This window comes from Carcharhinus amblyrhynchos, chromosome 29, assembly GCF_965287045.1.
Source record: "Carcharhinus amblyrhynchos chromosome 29, sCarAmb.v2.hapA, whole genome shotgun sequence".
NCBI classification, from domain to species: Eukaryota; Metazoa; Chordata; class Chondrichthyes; order Carcharhiniformes; family Carcharhinidae; genus Carcharhinus; species Carcharhinus amblyrhynchos.
Window position 1 is genome coordinate 5748362 of NC_137352.1, and position 19120 is coordinate 5767481.

At 45.8% G+C, this 19120-nt stretch overlaps 1 protein-coding gene across 1 annotated transcript in view; it reads right to left on the minus strand.

Annotated features, from left to right (window-relative positions):
• Positions 1-3511: 3511 nt before the first annotated feature.
• The window catches only part of LOC145359930 (transmembrane protease serine 13-like), a 56560-nt gene continuing 40951 nt past the window's right edge, over positions 3512-19120 (minus strand). Inside the window, exons 7-13 of the mRNA XM_080214800.1 lie at positions 19052-19095; positions 16054-16219; positions 15383-15561; positions 12128-12226; positions 10094-10236; positions 8475-8627; positions 3512-4953 (exon numbers count right to left, since the gene is read on the minus strand). Coding sequence (XP_080070926.1) covers positions 4939-4953; positions 8475-8627; positions 10094-10236; positions 12128-12226; positions 15383-15561; positions 16054-16219; positions 19052-19095 — 799 coding nt within the window. The 3' untranslated portion in view covers positions 3512-4938. The remainder of the gene's footprint in view (positions 4954-8474; positions 8628-10093; positions 10237-12127; positions 12227-15382; positions 15562-16053; positions 16220-19051; positions 19096-19120) is intronic.

Genomic DNA, 19120 nt, shown 5'->3' on the forward strand with positions numbered 1-19120 from the left:
AAATTGGACTCAAATAAGCTGTTAAGATGGCTGCCACAAGGCATGTGATTTACATTAAGAAAATAAGGACTAGGAGCAGGAGTATGCAATTTGGGATTTGGGCTACAGACAGTAGCAAGTCATAGTCTAATACCTAATTAAATATAACATTCACAGCAATCTGGGGAATTCACGCATCTCTTTGTTTAAGGCTGAGACAACACAAGAAAACTATTGATTTACCAGACTGCCTCTCTACATGCCTCATACTTGATAAAAGGAAAGATCAATATTCAATTTGTGGCAGATGGGAAGGAATGGTCACTTCCCATTGTGTCACAGTGGCTTTCCTCATACAGAATTGGGTGGGCCTCAAAGCTATTAATCAACAGAGCAGGATGGGGAGTCAACCACACCTCATTTGGAAAAGACTTTGAACCCGAGAAAGGCAACCTGGCCTGTCTGTTTACAAACTCGGCTCGGAGCTGTGTGCAGCCAATCCCATCCAAGACATTGGAACAATCGGTTCAACCAGTCTATGAACTGAACTCAAAGACAAGCGACGAGATATCAGGCAGGCAGACTGCGTAAGCTGCTCCAGATTAAAGTACACCTGAGAACCAACACACCAACTATTTAATTACAGGAAACCTCATAACCTGTGAACCCATTGTTTTAGACCATAAGACATAGGAGCAGGAGTAAGCCATTCAGCCCATTGAGTCTGTTTTTCCATTCATTGAGATCATGGCTGACCGGATAAACTTCAACTGCATTTTAGAATCCCTACCATACAGAAGAAGGCCATTCAGCCAATCGAGCCTGTACCCACCACAATCTCATCCAGGCCCTATTCTCACAACCCCACATGTTTACCCTGTAACCCCCCCGACACTAGGGTCAATTTAGCATGGCCAATCAACCTAACCGGTACGTCTTTGGACTGTGGGAGGAAACTGGAGCACCCGGGGGAAACCCACACCGACACGAGGAGAGCATGCGCACTCCACACAGATAGTGACCCGAGGCTTGAATTGGTTTGTGATCAGAACTCTCCACTCACCTGAAAGCCCGAAAGCTAATGGCTTTTGCTACCAAATAAACCTGTTGGACTTTAACCTGGTGTTGTGAGACTTCTTACAGTAACCTGGGCAGACGACCATGGAATTTTCCTCTCCTGCCCGCCACGGAAGTCGTAGTGGGCGGGACAAGGACCGTGCAAATATCCGTCGATCTTGGGCAGGAATTTTCAGACTTGGGGCAAGCACAGTCGAAAATCCAGCTCATGGAGCCTCCGGTGAGACGATAGACAGAGAGGAAAACAACCTAGGAAATGAATATGCTTTTGTCCTTATTGTCGCCCATTAATGAAATAAAAGTCCCATAAAATATGAATGAAAATATATCACTTTATTTCCAAAGAAACACATAATTCAATGCACCAACTTTATAATTACAATAAATCAGATTTATGTCTATATTCAAGTTTGATTGGATCATTTCAAATATATATTTTTCTTTTTGGATATTGGTATCCAAGAGCCACTGCTCCTCACGGAATGTAGTTCAATGCTTTGTACACTGTATTTGAGGCTAAAATCATCACTTCCATTGCTTAAATCACCTAATTCCTCCTCCCTTTGTTTTAAGGAAACATGAGCATTTTTTTCCTTGTACGTCAGTTATCTGAGACTACAGGTAAATATCTCAAAAGCATTTAACAAGTACAGTGCAATATCTTTGTTGTATGTCTTATATTTCTCAGAATAATGCCAACTCAACACTAGAACAGGTCTATTCACGAGAGTTTTAAAATATCTTCGCGATCAGAAAAATGTCTGCACTTACGCTTATAGTCCAGTTTCTAGCAGCTTTGGTAGCACCTGCTTACTTTGCTCTGCATCCGCACCCAGCCTTAACCAACCAAGCACAGTGAGCATAGATCATTACCAGGCTCACAAAATCATAAACAGAGCAACTGAACAATTGAATCTTATCCATTCTCCATAGGGGCGGCATGGTGGCACAATGGTTAGCGCTGCTACCTCACAATGCCAGGGACCCGGGGTCGATTTTCGACTTGGGTCACTGTCTGTGTGGACTGTGCACATTCTCCCCATGTCTGCATGGGTTTCCTCCAGATACTCCAGTTTCCTCCCACAGTCTGAAAGACATGCTGGTTAGGTGCATCGACCATGCTAAGTTCTCCCTAAGCGTACCCAAACAGACACTGGAGGATGGCGACTAAGGGATTTTCACAGTAACTTCGTTGCAGTGTGAATGTTAGCCTACTTGTGACACTAATAAATAAACTTTTTACTTTATTTTAGCTCTAAGCACTACCGACATTCTTATAATGTTCGGCTGACTTTGGGAGCATGGATTGAAATCAGAACCAACCATCCTTCACACAAAGGGTGGCAGAAGTATAGATTCACAATTCAGTTGATCATTTTGAAGATGGAATTAATGGATTTTCACTGTTCCGAAGGGTTGTGTAGTCAAGATGGGTAAATGGGGTTAGGATGCAGATCAGATAGAATCTCACTGAATGGCAGAATGGTTTTGAGGGGTAGAATGGCCTTCTTCTGTTCCTCTGATTCCATCCTCGCCCAGTGTAGCCTCTTCACACACAGGGTGGTGAAAATCTGGAATTTCTTTCCTTAAGCTACTGGCGGGGTGGGAGGAGGGGAGAGTGGGTGTTGCTGGAGTGTGGAGTGAGGGGTAGGGCAGTGTGGTGGGGGGTGTGGGGGGGGGGCAGTGTGGTGGGGAGGGTGTGGGGGGGGCAGTGTGGCGGGGAGGGTGTGGGGGGGGCAGTGTGGTGGGGAGGGTGTGTGGGGGGGGCAGTGTGGCGGGGAGGGTGTGGGGGGGGGCAGTGTGGTGGGGAGGGTGTGGGGGGGGGCAGTGTGGCGGGGAGGGTGTTGGGGGGGAGCAGTGTGGCGGGGAGGGTGTTGGGGGGGAGCAGTGTGGTGGGGAGGGTGTGGGGGGGGGCAGTGTGGCGGGGAGGGTGTTGGGGGGGAGCAGTGTGGTGGGGAGGGTGTGGGGGGGGGGCAGTGTGGTGGGGAGGGTGTGGGGGGGGGCAGTGTGGCGGGGAGGGTGTTGGGGGGGAGCAGTGTGGTGGGGAGGGTGTGGGGGGGGCAGTGTGGTGGGGAGGGTGTGGGGGGGGGGCAGTGTGGTGGGGAGGATGGGGACAGTGGGATGTGGTGTGAAATTGTTAAAACCGAGATTGATAGATTTCTATTTATTTCAGTAAGGAATCTGGAGTTAATGCTGGCAGGGTAACTCACCCAGAGTATTGTCGAATTCAAAATACAGACTGAGTTTCCATGGGATTAACTAACACTACACCGCGAGCAACCAGTTTCCAGCCTCCCCAAGATCAGAAAATCCCGTCCAAGGTCAACGGACCTTTGTATGGCCCAGCCCCCTCTCCCTCCCCTACCACCGCCCCTGCCAACCCCTCCCACACCCCCTCCCCACCCCCTCCCGCTATGATTCCCATAGCGGACGAAACGCGAAAGCTCCGCCCCAGAAGCCTGCCCCACCCACAAAGTTAGATCGAATTAGTCACCATGGGTGACCACAGTGGCTCAGTGGTTAGCACTGCTGCCTCACAGCTACAAGGACCCGGGTTCAATTCCGGCCTCGGGTGACTGTTTGTCTGTGCGGAGTTTGCACATTCTCCCCGTGTCCGTGTGGGTTTTGTCCGGGTGCTCCGGTTTCCTCCCACAGCCCAAAGGTGTGCGGGTTATGGGGATTGGCCATACTAGATTGCCCCCTAGTGTCAGGGGGATTAGCAGGGTAAATACGGGAATAGGGCCTGGATGGGATCATTGTTGGTGCAGGGGCTCGATGGGCCAAACAGCCTCCTTTTGCACTGTAGGGATGAATCTTTGTTAATTTTATCTGTGAGCTTTCGAAGTGGTTGTAAAAATTAAACTGTTTCTTATGGAGCACAAGTTTCAATAAGAGCATATTTTAAAGGCTTTAAAAAAGTTTTCTTAAAAAGTAAAGTTAAAAAGAAAGTTAAAAAGCTGATTCCTGTACCCCAAAGTATCTAACAAATAATTCTGTACATTTAAAAAAAGTCATATTTGGTCATTAAAACCCCCATCAGCCCCTCTGCAACTGATGAATAAATACTGATTAGAAATGTTTTGTGATAAACATATTCTTAATTGAACTCATCAAATTGCACCACCTAATCAAATTGCACCAAGTTACCACACTTAAATATAGCCAGGAATATTTTTAAAGCCAACATTTTTTAAAAATTTACATTTTAAATAGGTGCCCACTTGGGGTGGTTTCTCACAGGTTTTGTGTTTGGCAAAGTGCCTGTGGGTGTGAGAGGAAACGCAAGAGAATAAACATTCTTCAAATGAGGTGCAGTTTCGGGGTGCAGGTTCTCCCCCGTGATTTGCACTCAAATAACGGTGTGGGATTTTCTAGTCGTGCCTGCCCTGAGACCAGAAATTCCCGTCCCAGGTCAACAGACCTTTAAACAGTCCGTCAAACTTTCTGTCCTGCCCGTGATGATTCCTGAGCTGGGCAAGACCCAATAATTTACTCCAAATCTCTATTGGAGTTTCTGAAAGGGATACATTACTGATGTGCACACGACGTGAAAGACAGCTCCACTCCCGTGAACCACAAAGATCTGAGGCAATTCCTACAATAAAGTAACTTAGAATGAGGGAAACTGAGAGAGGAAAGATTTGACTTAAGACCAAGTTGAGGTTCACCCGTTGATAAATGAATACGTTTTCCCAAGTTGATGGAGCACATTTACACTTTTATGCAGTCACCGTCCCTCTTTTTGAACAAAGATTTCCAGTGCTTTGATGAGAATTGGGAGAAACCCAGCCTCCCTGATCTGGTCTTTGTAGAAAAGCAGTATAGACCATAGCTAACAACCTGGGTCGTGACAGTCTAAGTGGTCAGCATCCATCATTTTCGTTAGTTGCTGTTAGCCTGTAAAAATCAAATACAAAATATTAGGTCTGGGGAGAATACCATTCAGTAGTTTATACTTTAAAACTCGGTGTGGAGTCTGCATGTTCTCCCCATGTCTGTGTGGGTTTCATCCCGGTTTCCTCCCACACTCCAAAGATGTGTGGGTTAGGTTGATTGGCCATGTTAAATTGCCCCTGAGTGTCAGGGGTCTAGCAGGGTAAATACAGGGTGATTACAGGAAGAGGGCCTGGGTGGGATTGTTTTCGGTGCAGGCCCGATGGGCCAAATGGCCTCCTCCTGCATTGTAGGGATTTTATTCTATGGGTTTCCCTCTTGCTTATAACATGGTCCCACCTCAGAGATTAGCAATGAGAGAACCACCCAGCGGGAACTCACTGTGGACCAGACAATGCTTCTTTGAATCTTTTTTTTTTACTGAGGAACCTTCCCCATCACATTCCCCAGATACTGAGTGGTTTTCTGGCCCTCCCTGTCACTGCCGACAGTGACCCCTTACCCACCCTGGCAACACTCCAGCAGCACAGGGTACAAACAATGAGAAACCCCATCAACAGCTGCAGGACTGGAGAATCCCTCCACTGGCCAGTGGAGGGCTGTCTCTGCAAACATACCTGGATAGTGGGCAGAATTTGACCCAACTGATACCATCCCAGGTTCCAAGCTGTGGAAGTCCCTCCCTAATTCTTTCTACTCCTTCTGCAAGATCTTCCATTGAACCAATGAACATAAGAATATAAGAAATAGGAGCAGGAGTAGGCCATCTAGCCCTTCGAGCCTGCCCCACCATTCAATAAGATCATGGCTGTTCTGAAGTGGATCAGTTCCACTTTCCTGCTTTCTCCCCATAACTCTTAATCCCCTTGTCTATCAAAAACCTATCTACCCGTGACTTAAATATATTTAGCGAGGCAGCCTCCACCACTTCAATGGGCAGAGAATTCCAGAGATTTACCACCCTTTGAGTGAAGAAGTTCCTCCTCAACTCTGATGTTTTGGTCACCGAGCCTATCAACACATTATGTGGCTTGGTGTTAAATGTTGTTTGATAATATCCTTGTCAAGTGCCTTGGGATATTTCGCTATGTTAAGGTGCTATGTAAATGCAGACTATTGTTGTAAGTCGATGGATGGGAAAATAGCACAATCTGACTGCCTAGATTCACCTCACAAACTATCAGAGTGGCCTCCTGTTTGAAATCTAAAGCTTCTGACTATTCATTTACCCCATCAACCCAAGACTTTACCCTCTTTCATCACCCATGATCATCATGTCACCTTCATCTATTTGCCAGATTAATGATACAGTTAACAGGCTTGTTTCTTTGATGTGTTAACAAAGGTCTTCCTTTCATTGTGATTTTTGGTCACACATTTATGTGAAGCTTTAATGTTAAAACATAAACATTGAGAATAAAATCTTGTTTTGGTTAGGTAAGGGATCAGCCACGATTTAGCTGACTGGTGCAGACCAGGCTTGAGGGACAGAATGGCCACCTCCTATCCCTATGCACACCACTAAAGTAAAGCATGACAGACTCTTGCTGACACTGGAGGATGAGTTTATGAAGTCTCCAGACCGCATCATAAAATAAAGTTATATCCTTATACTGCAGTCACTACACACTGGCAACTTACCACAATCAGCATTGTTTCAGTTGTATTTATTAGTGTCACAAGAAGACTTACATTAACACTGAAATGAAGTTAGTGTGAAAATCCCATAGTTGCCACACTCTGGTGCCTGTTCGGGTACATTGAGGGGGAATTTAGCGCGGCCAATGCATCCTAACCAGCATGTCTTTCAGACTGTGGGAGGAAACCTGAGCACCCAGAGGAAACCCATGCAGATATGGGGAGAATGTGCAAACGCCACATAGACAGTGGCCCAAGCTGGGAATCAAACCCGGGTCCCTGGTGGACTGTGAGGCAGTGTTGCTAACCGCTGTGCCACCTTTGTATAGCCTTTGAAAGTGAGATAATAAATATTACTATTTATGGAGTGTCTGATAAGTCTTTGAAATATTTCAAAAGTACATTCATTTGTACTTAGAATCATAGAATCCCTGCAGGGAGGCCATTTGACCCATTAGGTCTGCCTTACTCTCTGGCAGAGTAATTCCCCCAGGCCATATCCATGTAATCCCACATATTTATCCCACTAATCCCCCTGACCTTGGGACACTAAGGGACAATTTAGCAAACCACCCAACCTGCGCATCTTCGGACTGTGGGAGGGAACCGGAGCGCCTGGAGGAAACCCACAGAGACACGGGGAGAACATGCAGACTCCGCACAGCCACCCGAGGTCAAAATTGAACCCGGGTCCCTGGTGTTGTGAGGCAGCAGTGCTAACCACTGTACCATTGTGCTGCCCTAATAAGTAAACAATGTAAGTAAATAAATAAACATAAGTAATTATGGTAACCATTGTGAGATGAAGACCATTTTGTATTGCAATTTAACTATGAGAAATGTTGACTAGGCCACCAGGAAAACCTCCTCTAATTGAAGTAGAGACACGGAACCGCCAACAGAGGCTGGGACAGTTTAATATCTCACCAGATGTTACTGGCAGCACAACACTGTTACCTCTGGGTTCTAATGTTGTCAGTTCAAACCCCACTCTAGATTGGAGCCTACAATCTAGGCTGACATTCTCAGTGCCGTTTTGAGGGTGTGCTGCACTGTTAGAGGAGCCCCTCTCATGACAAGTAATTAAACTGAAGCCCCCTCTGGTGTCTCAGGAGACGATACAAAAAATCCCTTGCCACATCTCAAAGGAGGCCAGGGTATCTCTCCCTCTAGATGTAGAAACAATAAAACAGATTTTCTGGTCAATTTCATGTTAGTGTTTGTGGGAGCTTGCTGTGTATAAATTGGCTGCTTTTTTTTCCTACAGCAATTATACTTCAATAAATACTTCAATGATTCTAAAGCGCTTGGGATCATAAAAGACACAATAAAATGGTAAGTCTTCCTTATGACAGCTCTACAGTGCTGTCCCTGAGTGCTGAAGTCCTTTACCTACACAATGTAATATAGTCACAAGTGATAGTGGAGCAAGAGGTTTGTTATAGATATAAGCTTATCCAGATCCCCACTGCTATGAATTCAGGTCCCGTTCTCTTCCACTCTGCTCACTGACCTACATCCATTTCCAGTTTGGCAACACTTCGATTTTCAATTTCCTGCCTTGTTTTCAAAATTTGTCTTGGTTTCTCCCCTCTCCCAACTTTCTCCATCCCTCTGAGATGTCTGTGCCCCATTCCTTTCTATAGCAGGATTAGGCTATTGAGTTGGATGATCAGCCATGATCGTAATGAATGGTGGAGTAGGCTTGAAGGACCAAATGACGTCCTCCTGCTCCTATTTTCTGTGTTTCTATCTCATTCCGTGGATAGCCTTGGGACATTTGCCTACATTAAAGTTGGGACCAGGATGCCATTCATTGCTGTTATAAGTTGCTCTTGTTATAAAATATTCTCCCCATTCATTACAAAGATAAGAATCCTCGTTACCTCCATTTGTGTGAAGATCCAGTTGGTGAGCTGGGTCACTCGGGCGTAGACACCTGGCTTGTTTATCCGACCACAGCCAATCCCCCAACTTGTAACTCCTGTCAGGTACCAGATACCGGATACTTCACATACAAGAGGCCCACCACTGTCACCCTAGGGTTTAAAGAGAAGAGTTTTGGAGTGAGAGGCAAATGCAGATCACAGACCCTGCGCAAAGTCCTGGTGTTTACTTCCAATGTAGCGGGCATTTAATTTCAATGGAGACAGAATGTTAGAGTGGGATAAATCTTGTGAGAATTTGCTCACACATGGTGATTTGGTCCAGGGCCTCATGCGTGTAACTCACAATTACCCCAATTTGCCAGGTTGTTAAAATGAGTCATTGGAAAATCCAGGATTTCCATAAATTGGGTACAACTCTTTATGTGTCTGATTGGACAATCCAGGTTGACACTGAGTGAGACTGAGGGGTAAGACTGGAGTCTCAATTGATCTTACTCCAGGAAGCATCAGCCATGATTTGGTGGGTACCTTTGAGTTTGAACCATCTGCCTTTCCCAGTCCAGAAACTTGAACACAATATCCCTCTGCAGTATTGCTGAGTGAACACTGAACTGTCAGAGGTGCCGCCTTTCAGCCTCTCAAGCCGTCCCTCCCATTTCTCAATGTTAAGTGAGTTGGCATTTTTCTGCATGCCCATCTCTGCGGATGTCACCACCCCCTTGCTGCCAGTTATGCAAACGCCCATCGCAGTTACGGTTGAGGTACACCTCAGATTCAGTTCATTTGGAACCCATGTGTCTAAGACAATCGATTCCACACTGGGACGCCAATGTGAGTGGAACGAGATAGAAAATCTGGTGAACTCTGGGGCAGCAACAATAATCTCTCCCTCAATGTCAACAAAACAGATCGTCATTGACTTCAGGAAGGGCAAAGGAGAACATACTCCCGTCTACATCACTGGGGACGAAGTAGAAAGGATCGAAAGCTTCAAGTTTTTAGGTGTCCAAATCACCAACAACCTGTCCTGGTCCCCCATGCCGACACTATAGTTAAGAAAGCTCACCAACGCCTCTACTTTCTCAGAAAACTAAGGAAAATTGGCTCCGACTCTCACCAATTTTTACAGATGCATCCTAGAATGCATTCTTTCTGGTTGTATCACAGCTTGCTATGGGCTCCTGCTCTGCCCAAGACCACAAAAGGTCATGAATGTAACCCAATCCATTACGCAAACCAGCCTCCCATGCATTGACTCTGTCTAAACTTCCCCCTGCCTCGGCAAAGCAGCCAGCACAATTGAAGACCCCACACATTCTCTCTCCCATCTTCTACCTTGGGGGGAAAAAGATGCAAAAGTCTGAGGTCACGTACTGACCGACTCAAGAACAGCTTCTTCCCTGCTGCTGTCAGACTTTTGAATGGACCAACCTTGCATTAAGTTGATCCTTCTCTACACCCTAGCTATGACTGTAACATTACATTTTGCACTCTGTCATCTCCTTCTCTATGAACGGTATGCTTTGTCTGGACAGCTTGCAAGAAACAATACTTTTCACGGTATTTGACAAAAATAAATCAAATCAAATCAAACCTGGTTTCTGACGGTCACGCACCTGACAAGAATCAATTCCACCAGTGATTTTTCCAGCACAGATCATCCGCTGTGTTATTGCTCCACTGTAAATACTTCTCTGGTTACAGGTATTACTGCTGATTATGTTGACAGAAGCTTGTAGGAGGATGCTTGAAATTGAAGCTGAAATGCATTTCACAAAGGGTTAAGGTTAGGATGTCACAATGTCATTCACTAACTCTGGAGGCAGGAGGCACAGAGTGACCTATCAAAAGGCTTCTGAAGTGGGGCGGTGCAGTGGCACAGTGGTTAGCACTGCTACCTCACAGTGCCAGGGACCCAGGTTCAATTCCAGTCTTGGGTCACTGTCTGTGTGGAGTTTGCACATTCTCCCTGATTCTGCGTGGGTTTCCTGTAGGTGCTCCAGTTTCCTCCCACACCCCAAAGAAGCGTGGGTTAGGTTCATTCGCTAAGCTAAATTTCCAATTAGTGGCAGGAAAATTAGCAAGGTAAATACCTGGGGTTACAGGGATAGGGCAGACTGAATGGGCCAAATGGCCTCCTTCTGCACTGTTAGGCTACTATTTTTTTAAGATCATTTATTCGTGTCACAAGTAGGCTTACATTCACACTGCAATGAAGTGACTGTGAAAAAAACCCCTAGTTGCCACATTCCGGTGCCTGTTTGGGTACACTGAGGGAGAATTTAGCATGGCCAATGCACCCTGACCAGCACGTCTCTCAGGCTGAGAGAGGAAACCAGAGCACGTGGAGAAAACCCACACAGACATGGGGAGAACATGCAAACTCCACACAGACTGCTGTGAGACAGCAGTGCTAATCACTGTGCTGCCCCATACTATGAATACTATACATTGGAACCCTATCCAAGTGAACATACACTTATCAACTGCAGTAATGTGTATTTCTATTGTGTCTTTAGCACAGTAAAGCATCCCATTCTACTCCACAAGACAGCGTTCTACATCAAAATTCAACATCAAGCCATAGCGAGAGATATTTGGTCAGGTGACAAAAAGCTTGGTCAAAGTGTTAATCTAAGGAATAGCTTAAGAAAAGAACAGTAAAAATTCTCACAACATCAGGTTAAAGTCCAACAGATTTATTTGGTAGCACGAGCTTTCGGAGCACTGCTGCTTCATCAGGTGAGTGCAGGATTTGGTTCACAAACAGGACATATGTAGACACAGATTCAATTACAAGATAATGGTTGGAATGCAAGTCTTAATTTACAGGTGCAGACAATGTGAGCGGAGAGAGGGTTAATCACAGGTTAAAGAGATGTGTATTGTCTCCAGCCAGAACAGTTAGTGAGATTTTGCAAGCCCAGGCAAGTTGTGGGGGTTGCAGGTAATGTGACATGAGCCCAAAATCCCAGTTGAGGCCGTCCTCACGTTTGCGGAACTTGGCTATCTGTCTCTGCTCGACGATTCTGTGTTGTCGTGTGTCTTGAAGGCCGCCTTGGAGAACACTTACCTGCTTTGACAACGGACTAATGGATACCCCTCGACAATCAAAGGTTTTCGGCCTCTGATCTTCAGGTAAGATCGCCACAAGGGACTACAAAAGGTCATGAATGTAACCCAATCCATCACGCGAACCAGCCTCCCATCCATTGACGCTGTCTACACTTCCCCCTGCCTTGGCAAAGCAGCCAGCATAATTAAAGACCCCACACACCCCAGACAGCAGTGAGACAGCAGTGCTAACTGCCGCGCCGCCCTCAAAGTTCCAAATTTTTGGGGAAAAGCAGGATACTGCAGATGCTGGAAATCTGGAATAAAAACAGAAACAGAACCTGGGAATGGCAGCTTTCTCTGTGGCCAATGCAGGGAGCTATTCAAATCCGGGTTGACTTTGACATTGCCGAAAAGCCCCACCCAGAGTTTTCCAGCATGTTCTGTTTTAACTTTGAGCACAATGTGCGTATCTTTGAATTAAAGTTCCTGTGAACAGGTGGAATAGATCGATTCTGTGCAAGCTCCAGCGATAGGGAAATGGTAACCCAAGCTCCAGAAACTTCTGACTAATCAACAAACACATTATTACTCACATCCACCTTCCTGCGTGTGACCAAACCCTGAGATCCAACAGTTCATCCCAGCAGGAAATTGTTGATCAAAAGTTGGCAAACAGGCGGGTTTGACATAATCTGGAAATGTTTAAAAAGCATAAAAATTAATGTTAAGTAAATCTGATTGATTTCATACATAGAACTTGAATACACATGCACACACCTGCCCTGGACAGTGTAGAGGGAGTTTTACTTTGTATCTAACCCTGTGCTGTACCTGTCCTGGGAGTGTTTGATGGGGACAGTGTAGAAGGAGCTTTACTCTGTATCTAATAACATAAGAACATAAGAAATAGGAGCAGGAGTAGACCATCTAGCCCTTCGAGCCTGCCCCGATATTCAATAAGATCATGGCTGATCTGAAGTGGATCAGTTCTACTTTCCCGCTTTCTCCCCATAACCCTTAATTCCCTTGTCTGTCAAAAACCTATCTACCCGTGACTTAAATATATTTAGCGAGGCAGCCTCCACCACTTCAATGGGCAGTGAATTCCAGAGATTCACCACCCTTTGAGTGAAGAAGTTCCTCCTCAACTCCGTTCTAAACTGCACCCCCCACTTTATCTTGAGGCTGTGCCCTCTAGTCCTGCTATCCTTTCTGAGCGGGGAGAATCTCTCTATCTCTACCCTATCCATCCTTTTCATTATCTTATACGTCTCTATAAGATCCCCCCTCATCCTTCTAAACTCCAACGAGTACAGACCCAGTCTATTCAGTCTCTCTTCATTGTCTAACCCCCTCATCTCCAGTATCAGCCTAGTGAACCTCCTCTGCACTCCCTCCAAGGCCAAAATATCCTTGCGCAAGTGTGGCGACCAAAACTGCACACAGTACTCCAGCTGCGGCCTCACCAGTGCCCTGTACAGTTGCAGCAAGACCTCCCTGCTTTTATATTCTATCCCCCTCGCTATAAAGGCCAGCATCCCATTCGCCTTCTTGATTACCTGCTGCACCTGCAGACTGGGTTTTTGCGACTCATGCACAAGGACCCCCAGGTCCCTCTGCACCGTAGCATGCTGCAGCTTTTCGCCCTTTAAATAGTAATCCCTCCTACTATTATTCCTGCCAAAGTGGATAATCTCACACTTGCTAACATTGTACTCCATCTGCCAGGTCCTCGCCCACTCGCTCAGCCTATCCAGATCCCTCTGCAGACTTTCCACACCCTCCACACAATTTGCTTTTCCATTCATCTTTGTGTCATCAGCAAATTTCATTACCCTACACCCAGCCCCCTCCTCCAGATCATCTATAAAAATGGTAAATAGCTGAGGCCCCAGCACCGATCCCTGCGGCACTCCACTAGTCACCAACCGCCAATCAGTTGGCACCCATTGATATTAACTCTCTGCCTCCTATTTGACAACCAATCCTCTATCCACGCTAACACCTTACCCCCAACTCCATGCCCCCTAACCTTCTGAAGCAACCTTTTGTGCGGCACCTTATCAAACGCCTTTTGAAAATCGAGAAACACCACATCCACTGGTTCCTCTCTGTCTACCGCGCTAGTCACATCCTCATAGAAATCCAATAAATTCTTCAAACACGACTTCCCCTTAACGAATCCGTGCTGCGTCTGCTCTATCAAACCATTCTTTTCCAGGTGCCTCGCTATTTCTTCTTTGATGACAGATACAAGCATTTTTCCAACTACAGACGTTAAACTAACCGGCCTATAATTCCCTGCCTTCTAACCCCATGCTGTACCTGTCCTGGGAGTGTTTGATGGGGACAGTGTAGAGGGATCTTTACTCTGTATCTAACCCCATGCTGCACCTATCTTGGGAGTGTTTGATGGGGGGACAGTGTAGAGGGAGCTTTACTCTGTATCTAACCCCGTGCTGTACCTGTCCTGGGAGTGTTTGATGGGGGGACAGTGTAGAGGGAGCTTTACTCTGTATCTAACCCCGTGCTGTACCTGTCCTGGGAGTGTTTGATGGGGGACAGTGTAGAGGGAGCTTTACTCTGTATCTAACCCCGTGCTGTACCTGTTCTGTGAGTGTTTGATGGGGGACAGTGTAGAGGGAGCTTTACTCTGTATCTAACCCTGTGCTGTACCTGTCCTGGGAGTGTTTGATGGGGGACAGTGTAGAGGGAGCTTTACTCTGTATCTAACCCTGTGCTGTACCTGTCCTGGGAGTGTTTGATGGGGGACAGTGTAGAGGGATCTTTACTCTGTATCTAACCCCGCGCTGTACCTGTCCTGGGAGTGTTTGATGGGGACAGTGTAGAGGGATCTTTACTCTGTATCTAACCCCGTGCTGTACCTGTCCTGGGAGTGTTTGATGGGGACAGTGTAAAGGGAGCTTTACTCAATTCTAATCTTCTGCTGTACCTGTCCTGGGAGCATTTTATGGGGGCAATATAGAGGGAGCTTTATTCTGGATCTAACCCCGTGCTGTAGTTGTCCTGTGAGTGTTAGATGGGGGATAGTTCAGAGGGGGCTTTACTCTGTATCTAACTCAGTGCTGTACCTGTCCTGGGAGTATTTGATGGGAAGAGCATAGAGGGAGCTGTAATCTGCAATTAACCCCATGCTGTCCCTGTCCTGTGAGTATTTGATGGGGGACAGTGTAGAGGAAGCTTTATTCTGTACCTCAGTTGATGCAAAGGATGACCACAGCAGACAATTTAGGAAAAGTTTATTCAGTGGCACTAACACAAGATATGAAAGTTATTTACGTACATGAATTTTGTTCCAGTCATCCAACTGATTCAGAGGATTGGACATATTATAACCAGACTTCAGAGGTTTATGTAGAGATTTTGATAGCTGCGGATGTGTCCTCCTGTCCAGGTATATCATTAGTCTAAAGTTTAGCAATAATGGTGGGCAGCAATGTGACACAGTGCCTCACAGCACCAGGGACCCAGGTTCAGTTCTGGCCTTGGGTAACTGTGTGCAGTTTGCACAATCTCCCCGGTTCTGTGTGGGTTTTCTCCGGGTGCTCTGGTTTCCCCACACAGTCCAAAGACGCGCAGGTTAGATGGATTGGCCACGCTAAATTGACCCTTAGTGTCAGGGGAATTTGCAGGGGCAATTGCTCCTTAATACCCAAAGATGGGTTAAGTGGATTGGCCATGCTAAATCAGCAGGCTTACAAGGAAGGATGAGGGAGAGGATCTGGGTAAGATACTCTGCCAGAGAGTCAGTACAGACTCAATGGGCTGAATGGCCTCCTGCTGCACTGTAGGGATTCTGTGATAATACATCTTCAACATGACATTACCTGTAAATTGCAGTGGCTGAGTAAGTTTCATCAAAGCTATGTCATAATCATTGGTCTCTGAACTGTAGCCGCTGTGAGTGATAATTTTCGAAACGTAACTTCGAGTGGCTCTGTATAGCTGATATTGAGAAATGAAACCACTGTACAGCTTCCAGTTAGACGGCTTATAGCTATCTTCCCTGGAATCAAAGGAAGATCAGTTACAGGTGCAAAAGGGCAAAGCTTTTCACTATATCTCCTCATGCAGCTCCTCGCCCTCTCTCCTTTCTTGTCCTCATGAGGCTGACCTTTAATTATAGTAGTGAGGATACACCCTCTGAACTCGCAGAATGGCCTCCAATCACATCACCAGGGTCTAATTTATATCATTTTAACTCAACGTCTAAATGGAGGTGAGGTAGTGATGATGCCATCCTCCCCAGGCTAGACCATCTGCAAACTGAACCAAAGGTCGGGAGACATTCCGAAGGATAAGTTTTAAAAGTTTTATTTACATTTACCCTGCAGCAGAGATTCAGGGAGCCCCCTTTCCTTTAGCCCAGGGCTTTCTCCAACAATTCCTCCTCTTTCACCTTAACCATCCCCTTTTGGATAACTAGTCCATTCAGTGTTGGGGCTGAAGGTCGACATCACCAAATCCCCCTTCAAAAGGAGTCCAGGCTGATACTCACTCGAAGAAGCAATGGCTGGCAGTGATGACCCAGTCCTGCGAGATGATGGTTGCACCACACACGTGCCGTGATTTGTAATGCAGACTAACTTGCCAAGGCCAGTTGCCCAATTGAGCCGGTGAACCACCCACAATTCTTGTTGAGGTCTTGATCCTCTTGCCACAGTCTAAATACACACACAACACAGATATTATTCAAAGCGACATTCATAAAAAAGAGGTTGTTTCTATTTGTTGTTTCAGGAGACTTTCCCATTGGGTGGCACGGTGGTTAGCACTGCTATCTCATAGTGCCAGAGACTCATGTTCAATTCTGGCCTTGAGTCACTGTGTGGAGTTTGCACATTTTCCATGTGTCTATGTGAGTTTCCTCGGGTGCTCTGGTTTCCTCCCACACTCCAAAGATGTGTGGGTTAGGTTGACTGGCCATGCTAAATTGACCCTTAGTGCTGGGGGGATTAGCAGGGTAAATACGTGGGGGTTATAGGGGTAGGGCCTGGATGGGATGGTTGTTGGTGCAGGCTCGATGGGCCAAATGGCCTCCTTCTGCATTATAGGGATTCTATGATTCTATTGCATAAACAACCAATACTTTCATATAGATTGTTCCAAATTGAAGGAATATTCCAAGATATTGTACTAATACAACCTGGGACACATCTTCCTCCACTCTGGCATTCCATAGACTTCCTGTTCCTGGATAATAAGCCTCCAGTCATCGGTTATCTAGCTCAGAATCATAAGGTGGAATTCACTCACTTGGTAAAGAGGAGATATTTGATCAGGTGGGAATTTGGCCACTGGGGTCCATTCCAAAGTCTCACCTACTAGAAGCAGGAGTAGGCCATTCAGCCCCTCGAGCTTGCTCTACCACGGCTGATCATCAAATTCAATATCCCGATCCCACCTTCCCCCTCAATTCCCTTGATCCCTTTAGCCCCAAGAGCAATAGCTAATTTCTTCTTGAAGTCACTAAAAAGTGAAACTAAAAGTCTTCTTTTTTGTACTCTATGCATCCATTTACAAAGTTCTGAATTCTATATGGTTTATTCATCACTTCTTCAATCTGAGCTATCATTTTCAATAATCTGCGTGCATTTACCACCAGATCAGCTCTGCAGCATGCAGATTATTGAAAGTGATAGCTCAGATTGAAGAAGTGATGAATAAGCCACATAGGATTCAGTACCTTAATAATTGTATCCGTTAGTTTCTATTCTCCCAGCTCATTCTTCCTGCCAAACTATATCACTTTACACGTCTGCAAATATCTCATCTGCCACGTGTCTGCCCATTCCATTAGCTTATCTACTTCCTCCTGAAGTCTATCACTCTCCTCCTCACAGTTCTTTCACGTTTTGTGTTGCCTACAAATTTTGAAATTGTGCCCAGAACACACCAGGCCCAGTTCATTAACATAGATCAAGCTTTGGAGCATTGCCGGTGTGATTATTGCTTTTGGCTCAATAATACTAATCAGTGGTTTTGTCTGTGTAATAATATGCAAAGTATTATTCGTACAATCAATCCTATGGCATTAGCTGTACAGCTGCTCTGTCAGACTAATAATGTGATTGACCACATGTTTAATTACAACTATGGGTCCAGCAATAAACGTGCTGTGGAGATGCCGGCATTGGACCGGGGTAAACACAGTATGAAGTCTCACAACACCACGTTAAAGTCCAAACAATTTATTTGCTAGTAAGTTTACTATCAAATAATGTGGTTGGACTTGGTGTTGTGAGACTTCTTACTCCAGCAATAAACAGCATTATTGACCTCCCTACACTAGTTTCAGAGGAGATTAGAGGGAGCTTTACTGTGTATCAAACCTTGTGCTGTACCTGTCCTGGGAGTGTTTGATAGAGACAGTGTAAAGGGAGCTTTACTGTGTATCAAACCTTGTGCTGTACCTGTCCTGGGACTCTTTGCTGAGACAATGTGAAGAGAACTTTATTTTGTATTTAATCCTGTGCTGTACCTGTCCTGGGAGTATCTGATGGGGGATAGCGTATAGAGAAATTTACTCTGTCTCTAACTCCGTGCTATTCTTGTCCTTGGAGTGTTTGATGGGGCAGTGTAGATGGAGTTTAACTCTGTAGCGAACTTCACACTGTATCTGTCCTGGGGGTGTTGTTAGGGACAGTGTAGAGAGAGCTTTACTCTCTATCTAATGCTGTGCTGCACCTGTCCTGGGAATGTTTGATGGGGACAGTGTAGAGGGAGCTTTACTCTGTATCTAACCCCATGCTGTACCTGTCCTGGGAGTGTTTGATGGGGACAGTGTAGAGGGAGCTTTACTCTGTATCTAACCCCATGCTGTACCTGTCCTGGGAATGTTTGATGGGGACAGTGTAGAGGGAGCTTTACTCTGTATCTAACCCCATGCTGTACCTGTCCTGGGAGTGTTTGATGGGGACAGTGTAGAGGGAGCTTTACTCTGTATCTAACCCCATGCTGTACCTGTCCTGGGAATGTTTGATGGGGACAGTGTAGAGGGAGCTTTACTCTGTATCTAACCCCATGCTGTACCTGTCCTGGGAGTGTTTGATGGGGACAGTGTAGAGGGAGCTTTACTCTGTATCTAACCCTGTGCTGTACCTGTCCTGGGTGTGTTTGATGGGGACAGTGTAGAGGGAGCTTTACTCTGTATCTAACCCTGTGCTGTACCTGTCCTGGGAGTGTTTGATGGGGACAGTGTAGAGGGAGCTTTACTCTGTATCTAACCCCGTGCTGTACCTGTCCTGGGAGTGTTTGATGGGGACAGTGTAGGGGGAGTTTTACTCTGTATCTAACCCCGTGCTGTACCTGTCCTGGGAGTGTTTGATGGGGGACAGTGTAGAGAGAGCTTTACTCTGTATCTAACCCTGTGCTGGGAGTATTTGATGCTGTTACTGGTTTCAAATCTTAAAAGGATCTAATTTTCCAGCACTGATAATCTGAAATAAACACTATTCTAGCTAAAATGAATTTGGTTTGAAGAGAATGAATCTTACCAATGCATTTGAGAGAGACGGTATCTTTTGTGGGACATGAGTAGCTGAAACACAAGGATCACTCATTAC